The 12,740-nt window shown below is 49.1% G+C and overlaps 1 protein-coding gene across 2 annotated transcripts in view; it reads right to left on the bottom strand.

Annotated features, from left to right (window-relative positions):
* The window catches only part of TENM4 (teneurin transmembrane protein 4), a 3,327,204-nt gene that overhangs the window by 583,581 nt on the left and 2,730,883 nt on the right, over positions 1-12,740 (bottom strand). For both annotated transcript variants that reach the window (XM_070782510.1, XM_070782511.1), the window contains one exon: positions 7,085-7,186. In XM_070782510.1, the coding sequence (XP_070638611.1) occupies positions 7,085-7,094 (10 nt within the window). In that variant the 5' untranslated portion in view covers positions 7,095-7,186. The remainder of the gene's footprint in view (positions 1-7,084; positions 7,187-12,740) is intronic.

The raw sequence follows: 12,740 nt of genomic DNA, 5'->3' as shown, positions 1-12,740 counted from the left end.
ACACGCACTTTAAAAAGAGCAGGCTGTAGCAGTAAACACGCTGGTTCAAATGAACAATACCAAGCCCAGGTGGGGTGGTGGGAAACGTAATCATGGGCTTTAGAAGCAGACTGACTTGGATTTGAATCCCAAGTCTGCATCTACTAGTAAGGCATCCTGGGGCAGGCAGGCTTCCCTGGTGGCTCAGTGGTAAAGAACCCACCTGCCAATGCAGGAGACCTGGGTTCAGTCCCTGGGTTGGGAAAGAAAAGGAAATGGTACCCCACTCCAGTATTCTTGCCTGGAAAATCCCGTGGACAGAGGTACCTGACGGGCTACAGTCCATGGGGTCACAAAAGAGTCAGACATGACTCAGTGACCAAACAACAACAACAACCCTGGGGTGGGGTGGGGTGGGGGTGGATGCCTGTTTATACATCTGTCAGATGGAGAAAGTACTCCCTCAGCGCTGCGATGATTAGGTGATATGGTGAATGCCTGGCACGCCGAGAGTGCTCACTGTTACTTCCCTTCCTCTTTCTTTTTCTCATTTCCCCTTCTCTTCTAGATCACTGACATTATTCTATTTGTGACTGGCTTTGAATGAGTAGCGGATGACCTCTATCTGCCTATTGGTGATCACAGTCTTCTGCACATGTAAGTGTTCTACCGTCAGTTCAGTGTCTGTGCAAAAACTTCCAATGGCTTATCATTTCTTAAACAAGAATCACAGGGCATCTCGGCCTCCCTGTCTTGCATCCCACGCCTTCCACCAGGAGGCCGTGACCTTCCAACCCTCTTTCACGGCAGCATTCACCTACTGGTACCCACCAGGATGCTGGACGGATGGTTCATGTTGAGCTAATATTTGTATATGGTGTGAGGGAGGGGTCTAACTTCAGGTTTTTGTATGTGGATCTCCAGTTGTCCCAGTACCATTTGCTGAAAAGATGACTCTATTTCTGAGCCTTAATCACCTCATCCCTAAAATGAGCTTGAGAAGGTAATTCCACTGCTGGGCATATACCCTGAGGAAACCAGAATTGAAAAAGACACATGTACCCCAATGCTCATTGCAGCAGTATTTACAATAGCTAAGACATGGAAGCAACCTAGATGTCCACTGACAGATGAATGGATAAGGAAGTTGTGGTACATATACACAATGCAATATTACTCAGCTATAAAAAGGAACACATTTGAGTCAGGTCTAATTCCGTGGATGAACCTAGGGCCTGTTGTACAGACTGAAGTAAGACAGAAAAAGAAAGACAAATACCATATACTAACACATATACATGGAATCTAGAAAGATGGTACCAACAATTCTCCATGCAGGGCAGCAAAGGAGACACAGAGGTAAAGAACAGACTTTTGGACTCCGTGGAAGAAGGCGAGGGTGGGATGATTGGAGAGAAGAGCATTGAAACATAGAGAAGGAAATGGCAACCCACTCCAGTAATCTTGCCTGGAGAATTTCATGAACAGAAGAGCCTGGCAGGCTATAGTCCATGGGGTTGCAAAGAGTCAGGCATGACTGAGCAACTATCACTCACACTCACTCATTGAAACATATACATTACTATATGTAAAATAGGTAACCAGGGCAAGTTTGATGTGACACAGGGTACCTAAAGCTGGTACTCTGTGACAAGCTGGATGGATGAGAAGGGGAAGGACGTGGAGGGGGTTCAGGATGGAGGGGACACATGTATACCTATGGCCAAGGCATACTGATGTATGGCAAAAGCCATCACAGCATTGTAAAGTAGTTATCCTCCAGTTAAAATAATTAATTAAAAAAAAGACTACCCTGTGAGGAAAGATCACTGCTGTGAACATTCAAGGAGATAGAGAGAAAAGAGTGTGCTGTGGTGGGGAGTGGGGTGGTCCCTGGCACACAGCAGTCAGCCGATGCCTATAACTGAAGACAAGAAGAACAGGTTAGCAGGTATTGAGACAGCAGTTGTCCTCACTTCCCCCGGACCACAGGTGCTCCCTAAAGATCGGTCACGGCTGCAGCCCCCCACAGTTGTCACGAGAGCCTGTGCCATCCTCAGGACAGCGGTGTCCAACCCCCCTTCCCACGAACCTCCTCTTCTGACTGGCCCCGATCACCTTCTCATCTCCATTTCCCTTTTTCCTCCCTCACATTCTATCTTAATTTTGCATTAAATGTTCTTCATCTTAATTAATCAACTACAGTTTTGCTAGCCCACTCAAATCTTTTTGGGCAAGGTGGTGGGAAGGCATGAATGAACGAATGAGTCAAGCAAAGGAAAGGCCCCTAATTTAAAGCCAGAACAGTGAGGCCCCTGCACTAAAGGGATGGGCAGGCCACCCCAGCTAGAGGGGTCAGAAGTGGGCCTGTGTGAGGCTCCCTCCAGCCCAGCACTCTCTGCACACACACCCCCACTCCCCCTCCCACCCTGGAGCGAGAGAGCAAGCCTTTTAAATCACATCTCCCTCCTCCACCGTGTTTGCAACACCTCCCAATTTAGTTTTCTCTCTGAATTTCATTAGTGTCCCATTTGCCTCGTCTTCCTGATCTCTGAGGCAGACGTTAAGCAGGGGGAGACTCAGTTGGCAACAAGGGCTCCTGCCTCCTGACTGCGGGTGAGGGAAGGAGGAGGAGGACAGGCCCCGGGGACGGAGTTCCTGGTCAACTCAGCTCAGCCCAATGAACTGTTACTAGACGCTACCTGTGCGCCAGGCTCCGGGGGCCCCCAGATGAGGATCTGAGCTTGCCCTGGAAACCCTGGGCTCAGGGGAATGGAGGAACAGCGCCTGGGTGATGTGCTGCAGGGGAGTGGCCCCACTGGGCTGGCAGAGTGAGTGAGAATGAGGCGGGGAGGGCAGGGAGGAAGGCAGTGGGGACCTTCCCGGAAGAGGGGACAACACATATAAAGGCAGGGTGCGGAGAACAGAAGAGTGTAACGAGTCACGCTATGGAATCTCTCGTTCAGTTGTTTACACAGTCATCCAGTGCGGATTTCTTGAGTGCCTGCTACATCCCAGGCAGTATTCTAGACATCAGAATACGGCCGGAACAACACAGAGTGACCCCCTGCCTTCACGGAGCTTACATTCCAATGGGGGAAGAACAGAAAACAGAGTAATGCACAATGTGCCAGGTGGAGATAAATGCTACCTAGGAACATTCAAAGGGAAGACGGGCACAGGAAGACCTGGAGGGTAAGGACTGCCTTCCCTTCTCACCTCCTCTATGTCCACCTTGCTCACACCACGGGACCCCAGCTGCATCTTGAAGAGCAAACACAGTGCTTTGCTGATTCAGCCCCATCTATGCTCTGCTCGCTTGGATGGCAACCTGGAGGTCTGTTCCCTCTGCCTGAAGAGTTCTCCCAAAAGCTGGAAAAGGGATTCGATGCCTTATGCTTTGAGATGGTAATGTGTTTATGGTTCAAGGAAAAGCAGAGGGGCCACTGGTGTGAGGGAGGGATAGATAAAGACGGGGTAGGAGGGGACAGGGGCTGGCTCAGGTGAGTCCTGGGGGTCAGGGTGAGGTCTGTGACTTTTCCTCTGCATGAGCTGGGGAGCCACAAGTGAATTGTGAGCAGAGGAGTGATCTGATCTGACTGAACCCATCAGATCAGATCTGTTCCCTCCCCCGGGAGGGAATGGTGGCAGCAGAGTCTCCCAAGGAGGCGACTGCAGGAATCCAGGTCCAAGAGGGTGGCTCAGACCAGGGATGCGACAGAGGAGCTGGTCACAGGTGCTGAGTAGGGGAGAAAAGGGCAAATGCAGCACTCAGTGTGAGTGGAGGGACAGGGGGAAATGAGACAGGACAGAACAGGAGGAACATTCTAGACAGAAGAATCCCCTAGTGCCAAGGCTGAGATTCAACCCCATCCAGCCAGGCTCAGATCCTGCTACTGAGGTTCCTGCAATTTTTCCTCTGTCTCAATGGACGTGGGTTCAGCGAGCCTTGCTCTGGGCCCAGGTCTCTGGGCAGCATCAACATGGGAATGAGAGATCCCATCTCTGGCCTCCAAGGGGCCCCTCTGTCAGAGCCCAGAGCTGCATTCACATGTGACACTGCAGGATGTTCGGGGAACCAGTGAGAGAGAGGCCTGGGATGGGGGGATTTATGGGAGGAAGAGGAGACCACCTTTCTTGGGTTTAGATGCAGTGAGGGATGAGATTTAATTTTTAACTTTAACATTACGTCCTTCTTACAAGTGAGCCTGGATGGGGAGGAAGAGTTCACCTGGAGCCCAGTCATCTCCTCTTGCCGAACGAACCTCAGTTTTCTCACCTTCAGTTCAGATCAGTCGCTCAGTGGTGTCTGACTCTTTGTGGCCCCATGGACTGCAGCACACCAGGCCTCCCTGTCCATCACCAACTCCCGGAGTTCACCCAAACTCATGTCCATCGAGTTGGTGATGCCATCCAGCCATCTCATCCTCTGTCATCCCCTTCTCCTCCTACCTTCAATCTTTTCCAGCATCAGGATCTTTTCATGATTCAGTTCTTTGCATCAGGTGGCCAGAGTATTGGAGTTTCAGCTTTAGCATCAGTCCTTCCAATGAATATTCAGGACTGATTTCCTTGAGGATGGACTGGTTGGATCTCCTTGCTGTCCAAGGGGCTCTCAAGATGGAATTATAAGAACTATCTCTTGGGGTTGCAGCTATTTGATGAGATGCATCAATCAAGTACTTGGCACAATGCATCAATAAATGTCACCCCATTTTACCTGTCCCTCTCTAAAAAAAGCAAAAATCTTAATAGGTATCCTCAGAGAACTATGGCTTCCCAGGTGGTATCAGTGGTAAAGAATCTGCTGGCCAATGCAGGAGACATAAGAGACATGGGTTCCATCCCTGGGTCAGGAAGATCCCCTGGAGAAGAGAATGGCTAACCATTCCAGTATTCTTGCCTGGTAAATCCCACAGACAGAGAAGCCTGGCGGGTTACAGTCCATGGGGTCGCAAGAGTTGGACATGACTGATTTGACTTAGCATGTATAGAAAACCACTGTGTCTCCACTGGCAAACATTTATCCCAGCTTGGAGTTATAGACATTCACCAGGCAGAGAGCAGAGGCTACATCTGTTTTTGTTCCCTGTTATATTCCCAGAGCCTAGTGTGGTGCTGGGTCTACTGTCAATATACAATATGTTTTTGCTGAACTGGTAAATAAATGATTGAATCTAAGGTTATGTATGATCTAGGCTCTGGTAGATCATACATACATACATACAATTAGCTGGGAGACCTCAGATCATACATACATACATACAATTAGCTGGGAGACCTCAGATAATTAATGTCTCCAGGTTAAAAAAAAATACTGATAATCTCTTTAGAATGTGTCAATGTCACTAGTTCTGAACATGAGTTATTTGGTTGGAACACCAGATTAAAGCACTTCCTAGGTGGATAAGGAAAAGGCAACCCACTCCAGTATTCTTACCTGGAAAATCCCATGGATGGAGGAGCCTGGTAGGCTATAGTCCATGGGGTCAAAAAGAGTCAGACATGACTGAACGACTTCACTTTAGGTGGCACTAGTCATAAAGAACCGATCTATCAACACAGGAGACATAGGGATGCAGGCTCGATCCCCAAGTAGGAGGATCCCCTGGAGAAGGAAGTGGCAACTCACTCCAGTATTCTTGTTTAGAGAATCCCCGTGGACAGAGTAGGCTGGTGGGCTACAAGTCTATCGCCTTGCAAAGAGATGAACACAACTGAGGTGCCTTAGAACGCACACACACCAGATTAAAAAACCAAAGAAATGTAAGAAAACAAAAAAAATGTCTCTGAGTCTCAGTTTTCTTACCTGTAAAATGGAACTCATAATATCTACTATGATAGAGGCAGTTACCGCCCATCAAATATCTATATTTCCCAGAGCCCTAGAAACCGGGTAAGACCACATGTTAGTTCTGGCCCACAGGCTGTGCCACTTTTGAGCCAAAGCATTTAAGAGCCAGTGCTTAACCTTCCTCCACCTCTTCCCCTGATGTGGAGACCAAGGTGGCCCCTTGTTCCAGGGGCTACACCTAAAACACGGCAGAGCTGTCATCAGCTTGACGCCTGAGTCACTGGGTAGACCAGAGCCCTCCACCCTTTGGTTAGATAGGCAGCATGAGCAAGAAATAAACCTTCACTCTGTTAAGCCGCTGAGATTCCAGAGTTCATTTATTGCTGCAGCACAACTGAGCCTAGAAAGACTCAGGCTTCTACCCAGCACGACCGTCCACAAGGTAAGAAGTGGTGCTTGGTTCAGTTTGTTGTTGTTGTCCAGTCAGTCGCTCAGTTGTGTCTGACTCTTTGCGACCCCATGGACTGCAGCACGCCAGGTTTCCCTATCCTTCACCACCTCCTGGAGTTTGCTCATACTCACATCCCTTAAGTTGATGATACCATCCAACCATCTCAGGCTCATCCCCTGGGTCCTGACCTTTCCCCCTGATTCTGTAGCCTTTCTGATGACCCAGGCTCCATTCATGATTCTCCCTTTCTCTCTGCCATGTTCTTTCTCTAGTTTGAAACATCCCTCTACTCCCTACTCCTCCCCAGGTGTGTTCTGGTTTTGCCATTGCACAGCAATATCAGAAAAGCCCCTGGAAAGCCATTCTGGCCAGTTGGACCTGGCCTGTGGACCACCTGTCCTCTGGGCAGCTGCCCACACACTTCCTCCTACCTCATTCTCAACTACGCCTTCAATTCCACTCCAACTCAGCTTGAAAGGTAACCACGAAGCTCTGGATCCTGCCCCTGGTGCCTTGGGCCCTGGGATGACTGTCAAGGCTGGCACGGCCTCTGTGGCCCTGGATATGCACTGTGCTCCTGGGTGCCAGCTCCCCACTCACACCCGGCTGGATGCCTGGCCCTTGCCCACCCTGTCCGCCCACCAAGCTGGCACTGGCTTGGCTTCCAGCAGCCACCAATCCTGCCACTGCATCTGCTCTCCAAGAAGGCCACCTCCACCCTGGCCTGACCTCTGCACTCTCTAGGCAGCTTAGTTGGCAAAAGCCTTCAACCTGTTTTCAGATTCTAAGATGCCATTTCTCATCAAGACCACAGGTTTGCAGTCGATGACACAGAAAATCAGATTGGACAAGGGACTGACCTGGCTCCATGTCAGCACGTTCTGAAGAGTCAGCAGTGTCCGTGGGCCCTGAAGCCCTGTCTCCAGGGCCATCAGATCCTGGAGGATGGGATGGGATCCTTCCTGTTGAGGCAGAGAACAGAGAGTCAAGTGAGTGTGGGGGCAAGGTGTCCTTGACCCCGTTTTGCAGATCTCTTGCCAGCACATGTGCACCAGTAGGGAGAGGGGACAGGTTCCTGGTCCCCAGGCATGAAGAAAAGCAAGCAGGGTCTCAAGTACCCTGGGAATCCTGCACAACACCCTGTCTGCAACCTTTCTTTCTTCTCCCATCTCATCTGGCCTTGTGTGACAGCCACTGTTGACACATCAGGCTTACCAAACCCCTAGAGGGTCAGAACTACAGATCAGCCCTCTTTATGAGCCTGGCAAAGGCAGCTTGGTGTAGAGTAGACACCGCGTGTTCTGTGAAGGACTGACTGTGCTGTGATGGAAGCAGGGAGCAAGAAGGGGGCAGAGCATGTGGCCAAGGCACTGGCTTCTGCAGCAGTCCTATCATTGATTCACTGGGCAAATAAATACACCACTTGGCATCCTGCCTGATAGAATGGCCCACCCTCCCTGCGCTATATCATCTGGGAATCACATGGGCAAAGCTCTTCACACCCAAGAGTCTGGCTCTGGTCCACTTGCTTATCACTCTGCAACTCTAGCAAATCACTTCCCCTCCTTGAGTCTTTGTCTGAAAGAGAAAAACTCTGAGCTAGGCTACATGTAAGATTCTTTATGCCCCCAGAATTCTATGACGATGTTGATTCATCTCCACACATCCAGTGCCCAAAGAGCTATCTGTCCACAATAAAGCTTTGTGAAATGAATAAAAGAAAGTTCCATCTCACTCCAAGGAGGGTGACAAGAGAGTCAAAGGTTTTAAGCCATCTGCGGGAGATCACTGCAAGAGGAGGAGCTGGGATTTGAACACAGGTCCTCATAGACTCGAGGACTTCAAGTACACTTGAGTCCTCTGTATTTTCCCTGCACCGACTGCTGTACTTACCCACTGAAGACACTACAAAGTGCCTTTTTATATGAAGGACACACTAAGCTAAAGGACAGTGCACGAAGGATGCATTCAGGCACCTCAAGTACAAAGTCATCGTTTGAGAAATTCCCTGAGTACATATTTGCCAAATATACCTAGGAGCCTAGCTAAGAAGACGTTATTGCCTATTAGAAGGTGAGGGATTACTGGTAATCTTCATTAAGACAAAACTCCCCTAAGTGTGAAATTTTGCTAGCTTCATCTGCATTTCCTGTTGCTTTATTGTAAATTCTCATTATTCTAAACAGAGTGACTGGATTAGGTGGGAACATTCGCCAGGCTCTGCCCAAGTGTGGAGTACCCTTCCCTCAGGGCTCAGGCTCCCAAACACTGCCAGGTACAATCAGCAAGACTAAGTTTGGAGGTAAACTAGAAAAGTCTTTATAAATCGTATTATATTCACTAAAACAAAACATAGGCAGTAATCACAGGAAATGTCTATCATTTTATGAATCTCAAATGAGCGGTAATGGTTACTGTGCCCTTAATTTCTATTTACTATGCCTTGTTCATTACAAGGTTACCCTCCAAACTTTCAGAGGGGAGCAGGAAATTGTTTTGCTGTAACGACGGACGTGGTTAGAGGCCGTTCCTCTTGTGTGTGGCCCTCTTCTCCCGTGCCCAGCGCCTTGTGGATTTCAGGACTCCGCGCTGTCGGCTTGGCCTGCAAGGGCCGCCCTGCGGTCCTGATCGTACCCAGTGACTTGGATGAAGCACTTAGTGTCTTTCTCAAACCCCTCTCCTTTGTCCAGGTCACACAGTCTCACTCTGCCTCCAGAGATCTGGGCCAGAGCTAGTACTTGGGACCTTTATCTGGTCCCTCCATCTTGAAGAAGCCGCAGAACTACAGCTTTCCTTCTATTCCACCTTCACCTTTGCTAAGCTTCCAGGGAAAACCTTTACTCCTTTTCTTCATTTTACATTTTCAGTTTGTATCCCTGAATTCCCTTTTTCAAAGTAAAGTCATCACTTGGTACATGCAGGATGATTGGTTCCAGGATCCCTCATGGGTACCAAATTCCATGGATGCTCAAGTGCCTTACATAAAATGGTATAGCATTTGCATGTAACCTACACATACCCTCCCATCTACATGAAATCATCTCTAGATCACTTATGATACCTAACACAAGGGAAATGATACGTTCAGTTCAGTACAGTCACTCAGTCATGTCCAACTCAATGTAAATGCTATATAAAGAGTTGCCGGTGGGGCAAAGTCAAGTTTGGTTTTGGGAACTTTCTAGAGATTTTTTTTTTTCCCCTAGAATATTTTCAATCTGTGGTTGGTTGAATCCACAGATGTGGAACCTGTGGGTATAAAGGGCTGGCTATACCTCCAATAAGCACCGCATGATGGTTAATGAAACCAAAATACCCAAGGATTGACCAAAGGCTTTAGGGCTTCCCTGGTGGCTCAGATAGTAAAGAATCTGTCTGTAATGCAGGAGACCTGGGTTCAATCCCTGGGGTGGGAAGTTCCCCTGGAGAAGGAAATGGCAAACCACTCCAGTATTCTTGCCTGGAGAATCCCATGGACAGAGGAGCCTGGTGGGCTACAGTCCATGGCTTCGCAAGGAGTCGGACACGACCGATCGACTAAAACTTTCCCTTTCATGTACGAGCAGTTTATGAAGGGCAATGCAGTTAGGACTGGATGAGGGTGTTCATTCCTTCACTTGCTCACTTGCTCACTCACTCACTCCTATTCCATGTGTTAGGTGTGATACAGGACAAACTGAGGACTCAGAAGCAAACCGTGCCCTCAAGGACTCACAGGGTGGTAAGGCTGCAAGTAAGGGGAATGCTGGGCAGTTTGGGAGGTGGAAACAGAAAAACAAACAGTCAGAGGAGGGAGGGACAGAGAGGCCATGTCAGCAAACCAGGGAGCACTGACTGGACAGCATGCCATCCATGCCCAGCTGGGCACTGGGGACAGTGTTGGGGGGTTGGCATGGGGACAGGGCGGGGCGCTCGTGTGAGGGAGTGAAGGCACGGGAGGGGAAAGTGTGGATGAAGAATGAGGACTGCGTGGAGGGAAGTAGAAGACACCCGACAGATGACACGGGCCCTCAGAAGCAGGGCCCTGAACGTCAAAACAGAGAAGGTGGCCATCATTCACTGAGTAATAGAGCCACCAAGGGCTTTTGAGCAGAGATGTGACATAATTAGAGATGTGTTGCAGGAAGATGGATTTGGCAAGCTTGCACAGTACGGATCGGAAGGGGAGGAAGCTAATTGTGTGCCAGGCACTGGGCAGTGTTCGAGGCTGGTACATATTGGAGCTCAGTTAACCTTCTAAACTGGAGAAGGAAATGGCAACCTACTCCAGTGTTCTTGCCTGAAAAATCCCAGGGACGGGGGAGCCTGGTGGGCTGCCATCTATGGGGTCGCACAGAGTCGGACACGACTGAAGCGACTTAGCAGCAGCAGCAGCAGCAACCTTCTAAACAGCCATAGGAAACAAGCCTATTCCTTCCAGACTTGCAGATGAGAAAATGAGGCTTCAGGGAATTCCAGCAGTTTGCCCCTAATCCCCCAGCTAGGAAGCGTAGCAGATGAGATCTGGATCCGGTTCTTTCCTTTCCCAGGTGAGCCTTAAAGCGTGCTGTGATCTGTGTGGACACTTGTACACTGGACAGCCCAGTACACCTTCTGCTCCCAGCATACCTCCCGCCTGCCCTAGGAAGCGGGTGGGGGGAAGCAGGATGGTTTCCTGGGCTGCCTTTTGAGAGGCTGAGATGGAATGAAGTGCCAAGTGCCTTTGTTCCTGTTAGCTTTCCCCTGTGAGTGCGTACATGCTAAGTCGATTCAGTTGTGTCCGACTCTTTGTGATCCCGTGGATGGTAGCCCACCAGGCTCCTCTGTCTGTGGGATTCTCCAGGCAAGAATACTGGAGTGGGTTGCCATTTCTTTCTCCAGGGGAATCTTCCTGACCCAGACAGGAACCCGTGTCTCTTACGTCTCCTGCAATGGCAGGCAGGTTCTTTACCTCTAGCGCCACCAGCTTTCCCCCAGGTGACCCCACTCTAGAAGATAATACCTTGAGTTGCCTCCCAAACAACACGGACTACAGTCTCTTGCAGAGAATTCCAAAGGTAGCAGGGAACCTCCTTATTCTCTTGTAGGGAATGCTAACTTCTGTCAGCTAAGTTTAATAGGAGCAGCAGACCAGGAGCCCAGGGAAACACACTTGAATACCCAGGCCTCCTCTGCTGGGCCATGGAGAAAGTCAGTGAGGAACCCAGAGTCTCTGGGCTGACGTCACTGTCTGGGAGGACTGCTCGGAGGGCTCAGTGCACGCCATCTGGATCGGCACACCTGCAGCCTGTAGAGAACGGTCATGAATCACTCCCATCGAGATGCCTGCTGCAAAAACTTGTTTTTTTTTTCCCCAAGGGAAAAAAAGAGTTCCTCATTCTAAATATGGGACATGGTGATGGCTGTGCTATACACTGGACAATCCAGGGTGTAGGTTTTCTTCAGGGAAGCCTGGCATAGTGGCAAGAGAAGGGACTTAGGAAGCAAATAGGTTGGGTCTTAATCACATCTTCCAACCGCCCCCAGGTTACTGGCTATACCTATGGGGCCTTGGGCAAACCACTTAGCTCCTTGTGCATGCATGCTAAGTCACTTCAGTCGTGTCTGACTTTTTGTGACCCTATGGACTGTAGCCCACAAGGCTCTTATGTCCACGGGATTCTCCTGGCAAAAACACTGGAATAGGTCGCCGTGCCCTACTCCAGGGGATCTTCTCGATCCAGAGATCGAATCTTAAGTTTCCTCATTATTAAATGGGAATGATAATAATGACTTAGAGAAACTAAATGCCAGGCCCTGGGCACATTCATGAGAATGTGTAATAATTTCTTCTTGTCTTTTTATTTTCAACATTGTGGCTATGCCCTCCCAGTGAGGTTGTTCTCCTCACAAATTTACCAACTGAAGTCATTGATTTTGGGAGAAAAAAATGCTGCAACTATAGCAGGTTGTTAATACCCTTGACCCAGTGCTTATTGGGCTTCTCTGGTGGCTCAGATGGTAAAAAAAAAAAAATCTGTCTGCAATGCGGGAGACCCAGGTTTGATCCCTGGGTTGGAAAGATCCCCTGGAGAAAGGAATGGTTACCTACAACCGTATTCTTGCCTGGAGAATTCCATGGACAGAGGGGCCTGGCGGGTTACAGTCCATAGGGTTGAAAAGAGTCAGATACAACTGAGCAACTAACACTTCCAGCGCTTATTACCAGCATCTTGGAATTGTCAGCATGTCTTTCTCCTCCACCATACTGAGACTTTCTTGAAGAGGGTGACCACTGTGGCTTCAATTCCGGGCACACAGATGTCCCTTTCTACCTCAGTTCCCTTCAACTGACATCCAATCAGACCACAGAGTCTATGGTTCTTCTGGGGTTTTATTTTCCCAGCCTGGTTTGAATAGCGACTTCTAAGCAACACCTTCAAGAACAAATCCAATTCTCTGAAAACCATCTCATTAGCATGGAATCATTTAGCATGGGATGCTTCACTTTGTTACTCTGCTAAGAGCTTTGGTTTCTAATCCAAGACAATTATATGT

The sequence above is a fragment of the Bos indicus genome, chromosome 29, assembly GCF_029378745.1.
Source record: "Bos indicus isolate NIAB-ARS_2022 breed Sahiwal x Tharparkar chromosome 29, NIAB-ARS_B.indTharparkar_mat_pri_1.0, whole genome shotgun sequence".
NCBI classification, from domain to species: Eukaryota; Metazoa; Chordata; class Mammalia; order Artiodactyla; family Bovidae; genus Bos; species Bos indicus.
The sequence above is the reverse complement of the archived record's forward strand: the minus strand, read 5'-3'. Positions and strand labels throughout refer to the sequence as shown.